The sequence below is a fragment of the Hyperolius riggenbachi genome, chromosome 8 (genome assembly GCF_040937935.1).
Source record: "Hyperolius riggenbachi isolate aHypRig1 chromosome 8, aHypRig1.pri, whole genome shotgun sequence".
Lineage (NCBI taxonomy): Eukaryota > Metazoa > Chordata > Amphibia > Anura > Hyperoliidae > Hyperolius > Hyperolius riggenbachi.
Window position 1 is genome coordinate 126,658,718 of NC_090653.1, and position 20,804 is coordinate 126,679,521.

Consider the following 20,804-nt stretch of genomic DNA (forward strand, 5'->3'; position numbering starts at 1 on the left):
CAGCCAGCCTCAGTGTTTGTAGGCAGAGCGGAGAGCCGGGAGTGGGCGGGCACGGGACGGTAATTGTACCAGCCAGCGTAGCGCAGGTGAATGCCATTAATGCATACACAGCGCGCAGCAGGCCGGCAGCCAGCCCACAGCATATGAGGCTCAGAGAGGGGCCCTTTAGACACTGATGGGGCCCCAATCGGGTGCTTTAGGTGCCTGGTTGATGGTCCGGCCCTGCTCCAGGCCACGTGAGCATGATCGTGAGCAGCGCGGCCGAGTGCTCGCACAGGTGCAGAAGATGCCGACCTGGCTAGGTCTCCGTCTGAAATGGGGGGGATCTTAGGACACCGGCTGCGAGTTGAGCTGTGGCGAGGGACAGATAGGCCGGCGAGAGGCTGGAGGAGGCTACAGGTAAGTAGATTTTGGGTTTATTTAACCCCACAGCTGTCCTTTAAATGCAGATATAGAGTTTGCCATAAATACTTCTTGAGGTAAGATATTCCATATTTTAACCTGTCTAAATAAATGGCTAAAACTTGTAGCTCATGCCCCCTTGTCTGTTGTACAACCCTAGGGACAAAAAAGCTCCTCTGCCAAGGTTTTGTATTGCACTCTGAAATATTTATACATGTTAATCAGGTCACCTCTTTTCTAAGATAAATACGCCCAGTTTGTTCAACCTTTCTTGGTAAGTGAGCTCTTCTATCCCTCTGTTTAATTTAGTTGCCCAGCTTTGTACCAGTTTGTATCCGTTCTAGAAGATCAATGTGTTCTCTATAGTGTGGTGCCCAAAACTGTATCCCATAATCCAGATGTGGCCTTAGAAGTGATTTATACAAAGGGAGTAGTATACTAACATCTAGAGCAGGGCTGCCCAATACGTCGATCGCGATCTACCAGTAGATCGCGAAGGACTGCTGGGTAGATCGCGTTGGCATTTTAAAATAGTACGCCAGACGCTGACTATATGCAGCGCTGGCGTACCGTCTGATTGTGCTGCTCTGCTGCCATATGCAGAGCAGCACACAGCCAATGGGTGCAATGGAAGAGCCGCGTCCCGCCCACCTCCTTCCTCCCCAGCTCTCCCACTTCCTTTGTCTGGCCTGCCGCTCTCTCCAGTCCTCAATGACTGTGTTGCCTGGATCTCCGTCGCTGACCCTGCATGCCTTGCGTGACATCTGATTAGCGGCAATCCGCAGTGGAGAGGAGAGCCGTGGGTGAGGACGTGTATACAGGAAGTGCTTTGCCTGTATACACGCCGTTACCCTCCGCTCTCCTCTCCACCGCTGTTCGCCGCTATCAGATGTCTCAGTGCTGCATGCTCCTCCGGGCATGCAGGGTGAGTGAAGGGGGGTGGATGAGACCAGTGCCTGGTGGAGGGAGGGAGCCGAACTATCTATATGGCAGGCACATATGCCTAACTATCTTTACGGAAGGCACATATGCCTAGCTACCCATATATATGGGGGGCACGTTTACCTAGCTATCTATATGTGAGGGGAACCTATGCCTAGCTATCTACGTGGGGGACATATATGCCTAGCTATCTATATGTGGGGGGCACCTATACATAGCTATCTATATGTGGGGGGAACCTATGCCTAGCTATCTATATGGGGGGCACCCATGCCTAGCTATATGGGGGGGACCTATGCCTAGCTATCTATATTGGGGAAACTATGCCTAGCTATCTATATGGGGAGCACCTATGCCTAGCTACCTATATTAAGGGCAGCTATACCTGGCTATTTTAAATGTTGGTAGATCTCTTGAGCTCGGGAAATTTAAAAGTAGCTCGCGAGTCAAAAAAGTGTGGGCACCCCTGATCTAGAGATTTTATTTTCCATTTTATGCATCCTAAAATTTAATTTGCTTTAGCTACCACTGCTTGGCATTGTATACAATTACCTAACTTGTTATCAACCAGTATTCCTAAGTCCTTCTCCAAGTCTGATGTCCCCAACTGTATGCCATTTATTTTATATGGTGATCTACCATTGGTATGTCCAAGGTGAATGACATTTAATTTATCTACCATGTGCCTGCCCATTGGGCCATATTGTGAAGATCACTGTTCTATCATTATGTCACTATCCATTTTAGTGTTCATAATTCTGCATAATTTTGTCTCATCAGCAAAGATGGCTACATTACTCCGTGTGCCGTCTACTAAATCATTAATAAATAAATTGATATTCATATAACTAGAACTATAATTTGGCAGATATTTTGCATGAACTGTATTTTAACTCTGTATTTAGTTGTCTGTCTGGAGCAGATCTCTATCTCTACATTGTCTATGTTTTATTTCTATATAATAATCTATATGCTTTAATGTGTTTTGTACTTCTCCCCACTGTATAGAACCCTCCTCACTGTACAGAATAGGAGATGCATTTTACTGACCTCTAGTAGAAACTAAGAAATGAAGGGCTGTATTCACAGAATGGCAATGTACTCGTTACCTAGGTAACACAGGTCATGCTAATTGCGCAACTTGTGCTACCTAATTGCTGGAAGTGCCGTTATAATTAGTGTGCCCTCCCTGCACATGGCAATTGTACCGAGATAATGTGAAAGCACCCCAAAGACACCAATTCGTATTACGCTGTACTTACATGAGTGGGCAAGTAGAGATCGTAGACGGTGCCAGAATCCACATCTATTGCATGAAATCCCACTGTAGAACCATAGATTACTTTCAGTCTTTGCCCATTTTCAACAGTGAGATCAACAAATAATGGTTTCTGATGCAGAGATGAAAATGACTGGAACAAAAGCAAGATGACAATGAAATGTTAGAGTGTTTTATGCTCAAAACTTAAATAATGAAGACAAGTATGTGCTGTGACACAGTATAGGTATTGATTACAATACATCCTTTTTTGCAGCTCAAAAATGTGACTTCAATCATGAAAATCCTTTAGATGGAATTGTATACATGTATGACCAAACCTGTTTACAGAACAATATCACTACCCTCTTTAACCTCTTCAGGACCACAGGCTTTACCCCCCCTAAAGACCAGGCCATTTTTTGTAAAATGAGCCACTGCAGCTTTAAGGCCAAGCTGCTGGGCCGCACAACACAGCACACAAGTGATCCCCCCCCCCTTTTCTCCCCACCAACAGAGCTCTCTGCTGGTGGTGTCTGATCGCTCCCCCAATGTTTTTTTTTTGAAAATATTTTTCCCTTTATTTTATAATAAAAATGTGGCATTTTTTAAAATTATTTATGTACAACCCACTCCCTCCCTCCCCCCGCCAGCCAATCCCCGTGATCAGCTGTCATAGGCTTCAGCCTATGAAAGCCGATCACCGCCGAGACTCAGGAGGGGACAGCCGTGTCACACGGCTGTCCCCTGTACAGCGCTGCTGTAGAGCACAGCGCTGTACATGGTACTTAGACCGCGGTTTCGCCGTCTAACAGTCTCCCAGCGGCAATCGCCGCCTGGGAGACTGAAATCCGCCTACCAAACAGGAGATGCGCGCATAGCCTGCGCGCAATCTCCTGCAAACTGAAGCCCCAGGACTTTACGCCGATTGGCATTAGGCGGTCCTGGGGATGCCCATCGGCAAACAGTTAAAGCACACCTAAACTGAAAATAAACTGATGAGATAAACGATTGTGTCTATGGTCCAACTCCTGAATACGACATTCCTAGAATCCCCCAATTTTATTATTGAGTTTAAAAACTAAAAAAGTATGCTTGATGTTTGTATTGTCTCAACTGAACGCAGGGGCGTAGCAATAGGGGGTGCAGCGGTAGCGACCGCATCGGGGCCCTTGGGCCAGAGGGGCCCCGAATGGCCGTCCCTCAACTACAGTATTAGCTCTATATTGGTCCTGTGCTCATAATAATCATTTATATATATACTTTGAATAGTGGTAATCATTAACAAACTGCTCCCCTTCCCCTTCTTGCACCTCTGACATTGTAGTTGCCATTGGCAGCTTTTAGTGCGCTGTTTCAATTGCTATGTATAGAGTGCATGGGGGGCCCCATTGTAAAACTTGCATCGGGGCCCACAGCTCCTTAGCTACGCCACTGACTGAACGGCACAGTCTTTTAGTGTTGCTGAGCTACAATGTTGAAATATTGACCTTTTTATCTATTCCCTGTTCTCAAAAGTTGATCTCTGTCTGGCAAGAGCTTTATGGATTGTAATTAGTTAGGAGTGATAAGTCTGAAGTCTAACTGAAGACAAAGGTGTAATTTGCATACCTAAATTTTTAGCCCTTACAGTGAGAAAAAAAAAGGAACACAGCCTAGATCTATTCACAAACTTGAGGTTATCTGGAATATGGAATTCAACTTTGGGCAATGTTTTTGTACGTGAACGGGCAAGTAAATGAAATAAAGGGAAGGAAGATCTCACTTAGCAAGAAAGGTTAAACAAATTGGGCTGATTTAGCTTTTAGAAAAGATGATGCAAATGTGACCTAATTAACATGTATAAATATGGTACATCCAAAGGCAACATAAATTCTTGGTGAATGATCTTTTTTCTATCCCTAGGTCCATAGAAAGGACAAGAGAACATTTTACCATGTTTAGAAAGGGGTTCGGTAACGTAGGCCTCAAATACACACTAGATGGAACTCGGCTGAGGTGGCCAATAACGAGGCCTCTGCTGAGAATCTAGCGTTAGTACAGTCACACTAGGGATCAGAACGCGATCCCCACCAGGTGACTTGCCTCATAGGTGTGTATGGGGCTAAAGAGTGGTAAAGATGTGGAATGTCCTACCAATGAAAATTAGTTATAGCAAATTATGTATTTGCATCTGTCCTAATAAATTACATTGGATAAACTGTGTAAGTGCCACAATCCCTAAAATAAAATAAGGGTCTGGTACAAAGAGGTGTATGAACTTGTGTTAGTCAAGTAGTTTAAACTCACTTCCACGGGTTTAAATACACAGTAAAAACTGTGAATTTCATGGTGCAGTAAATCATTTTACATGGCGTAGGGGAGGAATAATCATCACATTCTATTCAGCTTCACAAATGTAAGACTTTAACAGATATAGGTGTACTGATAAGCTATCATCTTTTCATTGTTTTCTCTGAACCCCTAACCAATAAATCCACTTATGGCTCCCATTTCCTAGGAGTATTTCATATTGCACCCACATAGCTCTGACTGCTGCAATGCCTCTCCATAAACTTTACTCTTCATTCAGGCTGGGACTCACTACAGGCGCTGTGTGGAATCACCACGATTTGCTAAATTGTGGAAGTGCCACGATTTTCCGGAGCGATTGAGATTTGGCTACTGTAGCCACTGATGCGATTGCTCCAGGATCACTCACAAAATGCTGCAAGTGAGACCTTTCCCACAGATCTCCACTGGCGTAGTGCTTTGCTAATTGCTGGCGATCAGCAAGCATTGTCAAAGCACTCTTACTTGATCCAAGACCTTACAGGCAATGGTAGGTCATACATAAAGAAGCTTGATAATGGTTGAAAGGAACAGGTAACACAAGCACACAGAGCACACTCTGGCTCATAAGTGTGGCTAGTTGGTTCATAAGTGTGGTTAGTCGGTTCATAAGTGTGGCTAGTTGAGGAGGCAACATGTATTGCCCTCAGGTAATGGGGGCTATTATAATGGCAGGGGGCAGTGGAAAGCTTACTAAAGGGCAGTATACTGTATGAGTGAACTAGCCACTGCCCACCCGCCAAACACAGTGGGACGAGACAAGAGGGGGTGTGTCAAAGGGGATGGATATACACAGGGCCGGATTTACCATAAGGCACTGTAGGCACATGCCTACAGGCGCCTGATGATGGAAAGCTGGTTTGCTCCTCCCCCAGTATCTCCCTCCCTCCTTCAATATGCAGAGTCATGAACAGAGCATAAATGAGAGGTTACTCCCCCAGGTCTTGGCATTCCACTGACAAAATTGCACCTTCAGTCGGGGGCACCACTAGCTACTTAATACTGAGAATACCTCTGGCTACCTAATACTAAGGGGCACCTGTAGCTACCTGATGGTCAAGGAAAGTAAGGGAGAAGTGGCAGCTGTGACATCCAACACACTTGTGGTGCAGTTCAGCAAGAGTTTGTAAGTTTCTGGGGGGCGAAGTCCAGGGTGCCAAGACATATGTGCTATAGGCCCCAGTGATGTAAATCCAGGCATGGACATACATATAGTGCATGGATTGGAAATTAATAGCATAGATATCCTTTAATACAGACAAATAATAGACCAAGAGAATACAGCACTCTTCAGATTGACAGAAACTGCTGACAAGTGCTTTCAGCACTACTTTCTGCATCATATCTTACAGAACTGCAGTGATCCTGAGGTGAGGCTTGTTTTTATATATTGGCATTTGAACAGTAAAATAATATGTTTGCCTGGAGTTTTGCTTTAAATCCTATAACAAAAAACATTTGTACTAGGCACAGGTCAACTTTGCTAAGTCGCTCCCATAGTGGCAATTAAACACTCCACTCCAGCAATGTCCCGGGTTTTATTCACAGCAAACGTGCAGTATTATGCCAGCAAACGCTGTAATCTTTATGAAGGCCAAAATACACTAGGTGACAGGAAAGGGCCCAGGATTGTATTTGTGATTATTACTCGCCTCCAGACGCTAAGGAGTAATTTGAGGTAGTTTTCAAGCAGTTCTAGAAATTGACTAGCACAATGCTCAATCTAAACACATCAAGACTGTAATAGGAGAACGGATGGCAGCAGGAACAGTAAAGGAAGCTAAAGTTTAACTTATTTCAACAATATCACTTTAACAATGAGCTGGCAAAGTTTTATTTTTTACTGTAGAGATATCACCACTATACTGAACAGAACATTGTAACTTCATTAAATACAATAGAATCATACTTTAATTAACGAGAGAGTGTATGTGATGGGTTGCAGGAACAGTGCATGGTATATCAGTGCAGTTTCAGTACAAGGTGTGTGATATAGTCTAGGGCTAGTGTCGCTTGTATGCTATGTGTGATGGGGTGCAGTGTCAGTGCATAGTTATGTAATGGGGCAAGCTGTAGTATCAGAGTGTGTGTGTGTGTGTGTGTGTGTGTGTGTGTGTGTGTGTGTGTGTGTGTGTGTGTGTGTGTGTGTGTGTGTGTGTGTGTGTTATAGTGCAGTGTGGTGTCACTGCATACTGTAAGTGGTAGTTGAGTGTGGTTTCAGTGCATACCAACTGTGATGGGGTGTAATCTGGTGCCAGTGCATAGTGTACGTGATGGGGTGCAGTGTTATGTTGGTGCATAGTGTGTGATGGGGTGCAGTTTTAGTGCATAGTGCGTGATTGGGTGCAGTATGGTGTCAGTGCATAGTTTATGTGATGGGGTGCAGTTCGGTGTCAGTGCACAGTTTGTGTGATGGAGCAGTTTGGTGTCAGTGCATACTATGTGTGACAGAGCGCAGTGTGGTGTGGTGTGTGTGTGTGAGATATAGTGCAGTGTGGTGTCACTGCATACTGTGTTTTGGAGTTGAGTGTGGTTTCATTGCATTCTGTGTGTGATGGAGTTGAGTGTGGTTTCAGTGCATACTGTATGTGATGGGGTGCAGTGTAGTGTTGGTACATAGTGTGTGTGCCGGCGTTCAGTTTGGTGAAAGTGCATATTGTGTTTGATGTGGTCCAGTGTGGTGTCAGCGCATAGTGTGTATGATGGAGTGCAGTGTGGTGTCAGAGCTTGGTGTGTGTGTGATGTGGTGCAGTGTGGTGTCAGCACATAGTGTGTATGATGGAGTGCAGTGTGATGTCAGAGCTTGGTGTGTGTGTGTGTGTGTGTGTGTGTGTGTGTGTGTGTGTGATGTGGTGCATTGTGGTGTCAGCGCATAGTGTGTATGATGGAGTGCAGTGTGATGTCAGAGCTTGGCGTGTGTGATGTGGTGCAGTGTGGTGTCAGCCCATAGTGTGTATGATGGATTGCAGTGTGGTGTCAGAGCTTGGTGTGTGTGTGTGTGATGTGGTGCATTGTGGTGTCAGCGCATAGTGTGTATGATGGAGTGCAGTGTGGTGTCAGAGCTTGGTGTGTGTGTGTGTGTGTGTGTGTGTGTGTGTGTGTGTGTGTGTGTGTCTGATGTGGTGCATTGTGGTGTCAGCGCATAGTGTGTATGATGGAGTGCAGTGTGATGTCAGAGCTTGGTGTGTGTGATGTGGTGCAGTGTGGTGTCAGCCCATAGTGTGTATGATGGATTGCAGTGTCAGTGTGCCCTTTCTCTACCACCTTTACCAACTAGCGACTATTCTTAGACAGAGCCCCCCCAACAATACAGAGTAGCATGCAGTGGAGCACACTTACCTCAGCACCGAGCACCATCCTCTTCCCTCCTTACAGCCACTCGCTGTACTGCTGCATCCTCACATGACATGCATTCGGAGCCTACACAGGATGCAGCAGCATTGCCAGTGGCTGTAAGGAGAGGAGAAGCTGACACCTAATGCAGTGGTATGTCTGCTTTGTTGCACAATATTCTGCATAGCGGGCATGAGAATGTTTGGGTCTTTGTGGATTCTGCTAGCTTGGGGTTGCACCGTGCGAAAACTAGTAGTGAAAAGGGGCACACTTGCATACTTCCTCGTTTAATTTTCAAGGAGTTGGAGTGTAGTCCAGTGTTTTTTAATTTTGCTTTTGTGGAAGCCATACAAAATCTTTCTAACCGATATGATTTTATCCCTAAATCAAAACGTTTGCAGAACTCTGCAGACATAATCCTAATGGATCATAGAGATACAAAGGCTGCTGTAAGCCATGTCACAGGAATGTGAACACAGCTCTGTGTTCAGTTTAAATTGCAGGCACTCAGTTCAGAGGTACTGTAAACGTTATAGTGTTTGTGTTTATGTCTATGTAGTGAGTTTAGGTAGATTAGCCTCTACCAAATTACAACCATCCTTTGCCAGATTGATATCGAACTGTGGGGTGAATAACTTTAATTTATAATCAAAGTCCTTATAACCTCTATAGGATGAGGGGACACCTTCTTTTTTAGTAATTAATATGTGTGTGACTGCTTGTTAGGATTTTTGGAGTGCCATGTTTTACCTGCTGTTGGAAATATGTGCCTAGACTATGGTGAACTTCTGCTGTCCATCAGCAGGTAATCCTTAACTTACTGTGGCACTATTTGTGGTTCCTTGTTTCTCCCGTGGGTGCTATCTAGAGCTCTAGTTGCAATGGATTGGATCGAGCTGCCAGGAAGGAAAAAAATCCCCAGTGGGAACTCTTGTATTTTAAAAATGGTGCTGGCCCCATGGCACCAGTGTCACTCTCTTATAGGGCCTCCCCCTCCAGTGTGCCTCCTGGTCCCTGCTGCCTCTCTTTAGACCTCAGTTCAGCGGCGACTGGAGAGAGGCAGAGAAGGGTGCACACTATTTGAAACTTTACATTTGGAAGTGATGTCATTGGTCACTTCCTGCATGTGAAGTGCACTAGGTCCGGGAGGGTAGTGTGCGCCCTGCTCTGCCTCTCTCCGGTCACCACTGATCTGAGGTCTGTGTGAGTAGCGTGGGGGCCAGCCCTCCCACCCAGTGAGGCAGCACTCAACAAAGCCCAAAGCAAAGCTCCCAGCAAAGAAACCCCCCTAGGACACCAGCATGTACCGATCTCCCAAGTCAGTGAGTCCAGCACCTGCACAGCCCTGTCATGGACTGTTCTCAGAAGAGCTCACAATCTATTCCCAACCATAGTCATAGTCTAATGTCTTACCAAATCATTATGTATTTATATAGCTCTGACATCTGCACAAAATTTCCAGAGTACATGCGTATGTGAGCTCAAAATCAGGTGGGGGAGGGGGACGCTGTGGAACCCAGGCTGAAACTTTCCTGGTGGGCCCTTAGTGTCCCAGTTCAACCCTGCTGGCCAGCAGGTGTTCCACATTGGCCTGGAGATTAGGCATGCACCTGCAACATAGGTTAGCCAAATCACCTAGTAGGGTGGTTGAGTATTCCCAGGAGGCCCAGTTCAAATGGGTCTTACCAATAATTATGAGGTACTTTGAGTACTTGATGTATGTCCAAATGATTAACGGCGACTGGAACATGTTAAAGGCAAGCAACAAGGTAGGATAAGCAATGAAAATGTGTCTAGTGGAGACACTGATGCAAAGATGAAAAACAATATTCGGCTAGAAAAACATGAATGCTTTTGTGCAAACATAAATAGACAAAAGGGACATTTGAAGGCACATGGGAAGGCCTTGGCAAACTAAAATATAAAAACAGCATACACCACAAGAAACAAAGAACACCAACAAAAAAACAGACAAGCATTTCAATCCAAAAAATGGCATCTCATATGTGCGGGTGTGGTGATGATACACTGAATCAGCTGAATTGCAGTGAGCTTGTTAATATAGCCGAAGGGGAGAAACTTTCAGACTGCATTCAGACGGGATAACTATGCTAATAGTGTAAAAATTAATCAGTATGGCCAAGTAATTAAATGTAGCAGCTGCATTACGGGAACAATGATGAAGACAGCTTTTCCAAGGCAGAGTAACAGCAGAGCATTGTACTTGCTGCACAACAAAGATGAAGTGCCAGAGAAACTAGAACAGTATCTGGCTCAAGTAAGCAATACATCTGGCAAAATACCCAGAGTGCTGTGAACAAACAATGGGACTGAGTATACAAGTGGGCCAACACGAGACATCCTCAGAAAACATGGAATTATGGTCCAGATGACGCTTCCTAATAACACAGAACAAAACAGGGGTTTGGACGGAATGAACCGGATAGCGGAAGGAGCGTGCCGTTTCATGCTGATAAGTCCTCCACACAATTAAGAGAATGAACTCCAGCCATGGACACTTTCAGAGCCACCTCAAGTTAAACATGCAAAAGGATGCAAAATGTTTTCTAAAGCCTATACCAAGACCAACAGACTGGAATTCAAGTTATCATATGAGGTATCTCAAATACACAAAAGTCTTGAGTTTGAAATAGTCAGCAAATGGTGCCTTAAAGTGGAAGGAAACTTTCACTGCAAAACAATTGTACACATTCCTAGGTACAATCATATTATTTTTAAATAGTATCCCCTTCTTAAAAATGATATTAATGTTATAACCTAGTTGATTCTGCTTCTATTCCCGGTACAGAGGAAGATGCCTGACAGTTGGAAGCTCTTTGCCCAGCATCCTTACACTGGGGGACAATTATCAAGAGTGTCGGAGACAAAATATTGGTAGGTTTTTAGAACTCTGTGCAGAACTGTCTCAGACATCTTAAGAAATCACTAAATAGTGCAGATTCCTTCTTAAACTGCTAGGAATAGTAGTTAGGAAGGTTTCTCAGCCAGTGCAGTGTGTGAGGGAAATTGCTGTTGCTGAGGTAACCAATACATCTGCTGTATTAATACAGGCAAGCTCTGAGTGAGGAATTCAGCAGGGGGGAGGAGCCCTTCACAAATCATGCCTAGCCTGCACAGCTGCACTATCTGTAGAACTGCTATTAAGCACTTCTTAACCACTTAACGACCGCCCCCAGCCGATGGGCGGCGGCAAAGTCCGGGCCCAAACGACCGCAATACGCCCATCGGCGGGGGCGGCTGCGGGAGTGGCTATGCGGCGATCGCATCATTTGTGACGCGATCAGCCGCCGGGGACTGGCTCCGCCCACCGCTCGCTGTAATCCGCCGGCCGTTCGGAAGCGCCGGCGGGTTACTAGCTGCCCGATCGCCGCACGGAAAGTGTATAATAGGCTTTGTAATGTATACAAAGCCTATTATACTGGCTGCCTCCTGCCCTGGTGGTCCCAGTGTCCGAGGGACCACCAGGGCAGGCTGCAGCCACCCTAGTCTGCACCCAAGCACACTGATTTCCCCCCCCCTGCCCCCTGATCGCCCACAGCACCCCTCAGACCCCCCCCCCTGCCCACCCCCCAGACCACTGTTTGCACCCAATCACCCCCCTAATCACCCATTAATCACTCCCTGTCACTATCTGTCAACGCTATTTTTTTTTTTAGTCCCTAATCTGCCCCCTACTCCCTCCTGATAACCCCCCCCCACCCCTCAGATTCTCCCCAGACCCCCCCCCAGACCCCCCCCCCCCTCCCCGTGTACTGTATGCATCTATCCCCCCTGATCACCTGTCAATCACCTGTCAATCACCTGTCAATCACCCGTCAATCACCCGTCAATCACCCCCTGTCACTGCCACCCATCAATCAGCCCCTAACCTGCCCCTTGCGGGCAATCTGATCACCCACCCACACCAATAGATCGCCCGCAGATCCGACATCAGATCACCTCCCAAATGCAGTGTTTACATCTCTTCTCTCCTCTAAACACCCACTTATTACCCATCAATCACCCATCAATCACCCCCTATCACCACCTGTCACTGTTACCCATCAGATTAGACCCTAATCTGCCCCTTGCCGGCACCCAATCACCCGCCCACACGCTCAGATTGCCCTCAGACCCCCCCTTATCAATTCGCCAGTGCAATATTTACATCTGTTATTCCCTGTAATAACCCACTGATCACCTGTCAATCACCTATCAATCACCCCCTGTCACTGCCACCCATCAATCACCCCCTGTCACTGCCACCCATCAATCAGCCCCTAACCTGCCCCTTGCGGGCAATCTGATCACCCACCCACACCAATAGATCGCCCGCAGATCCGACATCAGATCACCTCCCAAGTGCAGTGTTTACATCTCTTCTCTCCTCTAAACACCCACTAATTACCCATCAATCACCCCCTATCACCACCTGTCACGGTTACCCATCAGATTAGACCCTAATCTGCCCCTTGCGGGCACCCAATCACCCGCCCACACCTCAGAACGTCCTCAGACCCCAGCCCTGATCACCTCGCTAGTGCATTGCTTGCATCTATTTCCCCCCTCTAATCACACCTTGAGACACCCATCAATCACCTCCTGTCACCCCCTAGCACACCTTCCCATCAGATCAGGCCCTAATTTGCCCCGTGTGGGCTCCTGATCACTCGGCCAAACCCTCAGGTCCCCCTCAGACCCCCTTCCGATCACCTCCCCAGTGCATTCATTGCATCTATTTTCCCCTCTAACCGTCCCCTGAGACACCCATCAATCACCTCCTGTCACCCCCTAGCACTCCTATCCATCAGATCAGGCCCAAAACATCCTGTCATCTAAGAGGCCACCCTGCTTATGACCGGTTCCACAAAATTTGCCCCCTCATAGACCACCTGTCATCAAAATTTGCAGATGCTTATACCCCTGATCAGTCATTTTGAGAAATTTGGTTTCCAGACTACTCACAGTTTTGGGCCCGTAAAATGCCAGGGCAGTATAGGAACCCCACAAGTGACCCCATTTTAGAAAGAAGACACCCCAAGGTATTCTGTTAGGTGTATGATGAGTTCATAGAAGATTTTATTTTTTGTCAAAAGTTAGCGGAAATTAGATTTTTATTGTTTTTTTCACAAAAGTGTCATTTTTCACTAACTTGTGACAAAAAATAAAATCTTCTATGAACTCACCATACCCCTAACGGAATACCTTGGGGTGTCTTCTTTCTAAAATGGGGTCACTTGTGGGGTTCCTATACTGCCCTGGCATTTTAGGGGCCCTAAACCGTGAGGAGTAGTCTAGAAAACAAATGCCTCAAAATGACCTGTGAATAGGACGTTGGGCCCCTTAGCGCACCTAGGCTGCAAAAAAGTGTCACACATGTGGTATCGCCATACTCAGGAGAAGTAGTATAATGTGTTTTGTGGTGTATTTTTACACATACCCATGCTGGGTGGGAGAAATCTCTCTGTAAATGGACAATTGTGTGTAAAAAAAAATCAAAATGTGTCATTTACAGAGATACTTCTCCCACCCAGCATGGTTATATGTAAAAATACATCACAAAACACATTATACTACTTCTTCTGAGTACGGCGATACCACATGTGTGACACTTTTTTGCAGCCTAACTGTGCTAAGGGGCCCAAAGTCCAATGAGTACATTTAGGGTTTCACAGGTCATTTTGAGACATTTGGGTTCAAGACTACTCCTCACGTTTTAGGGCCCCTAAAATGCCAGGGCAGTATAGGAACCCCACAAGTGACCCCATTTTAGAAAGAAGACACCCCAAGGTATTCTGTTAGGTGTATGATGAGTTCATTGAAGATTTTATTTTTTGTCACAAGTTAGCGGAAATTGATATGTATTGTTTTTTTTTTTCACAAAGTGTCATTTTCCGCTAACTTGTGACAAAAAAAAAAACTTCTATGAACTCACCATACTCCTAACAGAATACCTTGGGGTGTCTTCTTTCTAAAATGGGGTCACTTGTGGGGTTCCTATACTGCCCTGGCATTTTAGGGGCCCTAAACCGTGAGCAGTAGTCTAGAATCCAAAGGCCTCAAAACGACCTGTGAATAGGACGTTAGGCCCCTTAGCGCACCTAGGTTGCAAAAAAGTGTCACACATGTGGTATCGCCGTACTCAGAAGAAGTAGTATATTGTGTTTTGGGGTGTATTTTTACACATACCCATGCTGGGTGGGAGAAATATCTCTGTAAAAGGACAATTGTGTGTAAAAAAAATCAAACAATTGTCATTTACAGAGATATTTCTCCCACCCAGCATGGGTATGTGTAAAAATACACCCCAAAACACATTATACTACTTCTCCTGAGTACGGAGGTACCACATGTGTGGCACTTTTTTGCACCCTAAGTGCGCTAAGAGGCCCAAAGTCCAATGAGTACCTTTAGGATTTCACAGGTCATTTTGCGACATTTGGTTTCAAGACTACTCCTCACGGTTTAGGGCCCCTAAAATGCCAGGGCAGTATAGGAACCCCACAAATGACCCCATTTTAGAAAGAAGACACCCCAAGGTATTCCGTTAGGAGTATGGTGAGTTCATAGAAGATTTTATTTTTTGTCACAAGTTAGCGGAAAATGACACTTTGTGAAAAAAAACAATTAAAATCAATTTCCGCTAACTTGTGACAAAAAAAAAAAATCTTCTATGAACTCACCATCCTCCTAACGGAATACCTTGGGGTGTCTTCTTTCTAAAATGGGGTAATTTGTGGGGTTCCTATACTGTCCTGGAATTTTAGGGGCCCTAAACCGTGAGGAGTAGTCTTGAAACGAAATTTCTCAAAATGACCTGTGAAATCCTAAAGGTACTCATTGAACTTTGGGCCCCTTAGCGCAGTTAGGGTGCAAAAAAGTGCCACACATGTGGTATCGCCGTACTCAGGAGAAGTAGTATAATGTGTTTTGGGGTGTATTTTTCCACATACCCATGCTGAGTGGGAGAAATATCTCTATAAATAGACAATTGTGTGTAAAAAAAAATAAAACAATTGTCATTTATGGAGATATTTCTCCCACCCAGCATGGGTATGTGTAAAAATGCACCCCAAAACACATTATACTACTTCTCCTGAGTACGGCAATACCACATGTGTGGCACTTTTTTGCAGCCTAACTGCGCTAAGGGGCCAAAAGTCCAATGAGCATCTTTAGGCTTTACAGGGGTGCTTACAATTAGGCACCCCCCAAAATGCCAGGACAGTGAACACACCCCACAAATGACCCCATTTTGGAAAGTAGACACTTCAAGGTATTCAGAGAGGAGCATAGTGAGTCCGTGGCAGATTTCATTTTTTTTTGTCGCAAGTTAGAAGAAATGGAAACTTTTTTTTTTCTTTTTTTTGTCAGAAAGTGTCATTTTCCGCTAACTTGTGACAAAAAATAAAATCTTCTATGAACTCACCATGCCTCTCACTGAATACGTTGGGATGTCTTCTTTCCAAAATGGGGTCATTTGGCGGGTATTTGTACTATCCTGGAATTTTAGCCCCTCATGAAACCTGACAGGTGCGCAGAAAAGTCAGAGATGCTTGAAAATGGGAAAATTCACTTTTTGCACCATAGTTTGTAAACGCTATAACTTTTACCCAAACCAATAAATATACACTGAATGGTTTTTTTTTTTATCAAAAACATGTTTGTCCACATTTTTCGCGCTGCATGTATACAGAAATTTTACTTTATTTGAAAAATGTCAGCACAGAAAGTTAAAAAAATCATTTTTTTGCCAAAATTCATGTCTTTTTTGCTGAATATAATAAAAAGTAAAAATCGCAGGAGCAATCAAATAGCACCAAAAGAAAGCTGTATTAGTGACAAGAAAAGGAGGTAAAATTCATTTAGGTGGTAGGTTGTATGAGCGAGCAATAAACCGTGAAAGCTGCAGTGGTCTGAATGGAGAAAAAGGCTCTGGTCCTTAAGGGGCGAAAAGACTGTGGTCCTGAAGTGGTTAATCTTGCAATTTTCTTAAAACTTTTTTTGTCACTAGATGGCAGTGTTCTGATAAATAGCTGTGTAACTAGGCACGAGGTAATACCCTTGTCAGTGGTGCTGTTCTGTAAGGCCCCTCACTCTAGGCCTTATCCCAGCCCTGCTTAAAGTACCATGAAGGCACCATCAGAGACTGCTTGTTCCATCTGCTTAGCCAAAGAGTTTTCTAACAGAAAGCACACAAAACTGTTAACTATCAGATGTAAGTAATCCATTGTACTGCAGTGACCTTAATCAATCAAATGTGTTGTACAGACTGATGCTTTCCCACAAAGCCAGTGAAAATCTGAAAACTGAATGCCAGAAATGAATATTTATGCTTCATTTGTTAGTTGGCATTAGTGGTATCTGATAAGAGCTTGAAAATAAAATGGCTGCGTCATTATAGCACATAGAATGTAAAATAGTAGGATAGAATAAACTCATGATAAATGAGGAATCACTTTAGGAGGAAGAAGGAAGAGGAAGAATGTGTAGTTTGGAAAGCACAATTTAACGCTAGTTGGACCATCACTGTTCACTGCACAACTGGCACATTTTATATAGAAATGATGGATGACTCACCTTAAAAGCCATAAATTTGTGGTATGGCTTTGGCGCCCATGCATATACTTCTACAGAATTCTTCAGAGCTATAACAAGGAATTTTATTCTTTCGTATTTAACTGTAATGACATTATAAAGAAAATGCTGTGATAAACAATAATATCCTTTTGCATAAAGCTGCATACTATAAAACGTTTCTAACAATGCTAGTCCTATGATACATACAAGTGTGGCCACCTTGTAGCATGAGGGGCAGAGTAAGTACTTCAGGTCATTTTGGGGCATCCGTTTCATGACTCTCAGTCTTTCGGCTGCTGTTGTCATTTGAGCGATTCTTCCCCATTAACACACAGGCAAAACAAAAATGAAACTCCCTTGTTAAAAATCCTACTATAGTGTTAAAAGCAATTCTAAACTTGTCATCTCTGCCAAATGTTTACTATTACAGAATGGATGGTGCTTGTGTTATGGGCCACCATTAAACTGATATTACCTGCATGTGACACTTTTTTTTCTAAGCAGTTACTTTCTGCCTTTAGAAGTGTGCACACACCATTCTAAACTCAGCCAAGGTAGCTGTTCATGGCAACCTCACCCGAAAATCAAGCGTGAGCACTGGATCTTTAACCCATTAGCAACTTCAATAGAATTATTTTGTTTGAGATAAGTGGAATGCTTTTGACCTCAGTCGGCAGAACTCATTGTGCTGTAAATTCTTGGAATCCTTTGATCTCTCTCTACTAAAAGAAAAATATAGAAACTGGAAGCAGAAGTCCTCTCTTATTGTCTTACACTGCCCCTTAGTGACAAGTGGCCATAAATACACATTACAGCAGTACTAATTAAAGGCAGGGGAATGTAACAAATAAGAAATAAAAAGGTGCTAAAATAAATTGGCATAGAGCACTTGCAAGCTTCTAAATAAATTGGCTGCTAAAGGGTTAAACAGCAACCCCAAGTGCATTGTTCCCCTTTTCACCCCACCCACAGGAATGCACTATCCTCTCTTCCTCCTAGAAACTGATGCATCACTGCTATCGCAGAGTGAAGCGTCTTTACTGTACTTCACCCCTGAACGTTCGCCAGGGGGACTGAGAACCGATCCTTTTGAGTGACAACTATTGTGCATGTATCTTAAATGTCTGTTAGATAACACTATTTACACAGCAGGGAGGAAGGGTGAAGGGAGTCACTACTAGCAAGAGGGAGTAGAGGGAATTGACTTTATCAGCTCATTATATCTGAGGAATGGAGCCTCACAAACACAAGTGAAAGAGAGGCCTAGAATCCTCCTCCAGAAGAGACCTGTCATATTGCTGGAGAAGGTAAATATTACACTGCACTGCTATGTGGGGAAAGGGTGCTGGGTCAAAAGGTGTGTGGTGGCTAGAAGGTGTAATGGTTAAGGGCTCTGCCTCTGACACAGGAGACCAGGGTTCGAATCTCGGCTCTGCCTGTTCAGTAAGTCAGCACCTATTCAGTAGGAGACCTTAGGCAAGTCTTCCTAATACTGCTACTGCCTATAGAGCGCGTCCTAGTGGCTGCAGCTCTGGCGCTTTGAGTCCGCCAGGAGAAAAGCGCGATATAAATGTTATTTGTCTTGTCTTGTCTAGATGTGTGTTTTTTATCAGCCCCATGGGGGAGGGGATTTGGATCCAAATAGGGGGCCCCATGCTAATTTTGCTGGGGGTCTCAAGGACTGTTGATGCACCCAGGCTTCAACTGACAATGTTTCAATCAGAAACACTGTTACTGGTGTGCTCCACCGGATGGGAAGGCAGAGTACTGTTCTTCTATTGCTTACAATGGTGCACATTGAAGCTCTCAAGGGCCACATAAAATGGCAAGGATGGCTGCATTTGGCCCGCAGGCCTTGTGTTTGACAAGTGTGCTCTAAACATTTGCGACAAGAGTTTGGGCAGGAAGCCGAAGCCGCTCATCTAAAGCCTCATACACACACCTGACTTAATCAGGCGTGTGTACGGCACCCGATGACCCCGAAGCCCAACCGGCGAGCAATCCGCTGAACGGGTCTACACAACGCTAGTGACTCTGATCCCCCTGCCAATCCCATTGTTTGCGCTGCTCCCACGCCCACTGCGTGATGTCACGCATGCACCATTCGTCGTCCCTCCATCGTCTCTCACCCCCTCCCCACATAGCAACACAGCACTTTGTCAGCTACATAGCTGACGTGTGAGAGTGTGTGTGTGTAGCCTGGCTCAGAGATGTCGCCCAAGGGGATTAGCTCCTGATCCCCGATGGGCGACATCAGTTGGGCATGTGCACACACCCTAATATAGAGCATGGCAGAGTGATTGAACAGATAAAAGATCAATATCTGGAAGTTATCAGTTTCTTACCTTATCTACCACTAATCTGTGAGTGCATAGGGAGCATCACTTTTCCACAATCTACCCCCCTGAAAACTGAAGGTAGAGGTTCCACTTTAATGCAATTTGCAATTAATGTAAGTAAGCGATTCCATTTATTTAAAGGAAAGAAAAGTTAGTTTCCTCCTCTGACATTACATAGAGGATCATTATCAGTTACTGAAATGTTTTATCACACTAATTTAGCGCTCTCAGATGTAATTGGGCTGCAGCCCAAATTCCATTTATATTATAATCAGGCATTTCTTGGAATTAGCTGGATTAACAATTTGAGGACACCTACACGCCGAAACTGTTCTATAGAACAAATGCAAATGGCCAGGTTTTTCTCATTATTATGTTACAAGGTGAACATCTGCTCTGGAATCTTAACAAAATGCTATTATGCTATTTACCTAGTATTCTATCTCATTTTAAATTATATTCAAGATTTGAAGCATAAAGAAGCTAAGCTTTCTCATTTAAAATTCAAAAAAAACTTTGCAGGAAAGAATTGTTTCAGGAGGAATAGTCTACCTGTGCAATGCACATTTAGAGGAAAGTGGACTGTTTGCAAACGGCACATAGTTATCAAAGGAAGCAATCACAGTTTAGGCTTTATTTTTCTAAAGCACACCTGCTCTGCTTAGTATTATACAAGAACATTTATTTTGTGCCTTCTTTTAAACTTAAAGAATACTAGTGTAATAATCCCTCATCCCAGTGGCGTAACTATTCACGGGAACCCCCAGCAAAACTTTGATAGCCCCCCCAACCAATGCTTACACTCCTTCCTTTGCCTTTCCTTGGTGGCCTCCACAGCCTTGGGGCCCATCTGATCTTCACACCTATAACAAGTGTAAACACAAAAACACCTGATCTGAAGTATAATCCCCTGTATCAGTGAAAGGGAAGGTTAATAGATGAGCTCGCCCCCCTTCCCCCCCCCCCACACACAGCTCTAGACCTTCTCCCCTGTAGTTATGTCCCTGACTTATCCACAATCCAACTCTGGTGTCTCTCTGTGCACGCTGACGGCTCTGGTTTAGTAGAGATGGCTGTCCGGGTCTGTTTCCTGTAGAACGCTTCTTGCTGTCCACCCTTACCCAACCTTTTCCTCACTCAAGCCTGATTGTTGCCTGCCTTTGAGCCTAACCTGCTCTACAACCACTCTTGTCTGCTGCCCGCCAATGAACCTGCAGAGAGGCAATCAACCACTAGAGAGGCAATGCTAGAGTTGAAACTAGGTGGGCACTAGGCTGCAAAGTTATCTTTACAAACTGATGGTTTATATTGTTTTTTTTTAACTATTTGTGTTAAATACTTGTGGACTGTTGAGTAACAAACAATAGCAACTGCTAAAACTATAGGCAGCATCTTTAAAACGTAATTCCACTTTAGGCAATAATTATGAATGTATCAGTTCTACTGTAAACACTTTGTATTATGGTTATAAATCATCCTTTAGCAGCAACAGTTGCCATGTCTTTGTAATACTGGATAAAAGTTAAGCTTGCATGAAATTATGGCAGCAATGTTATTATTATTATTATTTATATAGCGCAGACATCTTTCACAGCATAGTACATAGTCTTGTAATTTTA

At 44.4% G+C, this 20,804-nt stretch overlaps 1 protein-coding gene across 6 annotated transcripts in view; it reads right to left on the reverse strand.

Moving 5' to 3' along the window:
• The window catches only part of NRK (Nik related kinase), a 506,445-nt gene that overhangs the window by 51,636 nt on the left and 434,005 nt on the right, over positions 1–20,804 (reverse strand). For all 6 annotated transcript variants that reach the window (XM_068251057.1, XM_068251059.1, XM_068251055.1 and 3 more), the window contains 2 exons: positions 16,847–16,947; positions 2,607–2,756 (listed from right to left, as the gene is read on the reverse strand). In XM_068251057.1, coding sequence (XP_068107158.1) covers positions 2,607–2,756; positions 16,847–16,947 — 251 coding nt within the window. The remainder of the gene's footprint in view (positions 1–2,606; positions 2,757–16,846; positions 16,948–20,804) is intronic.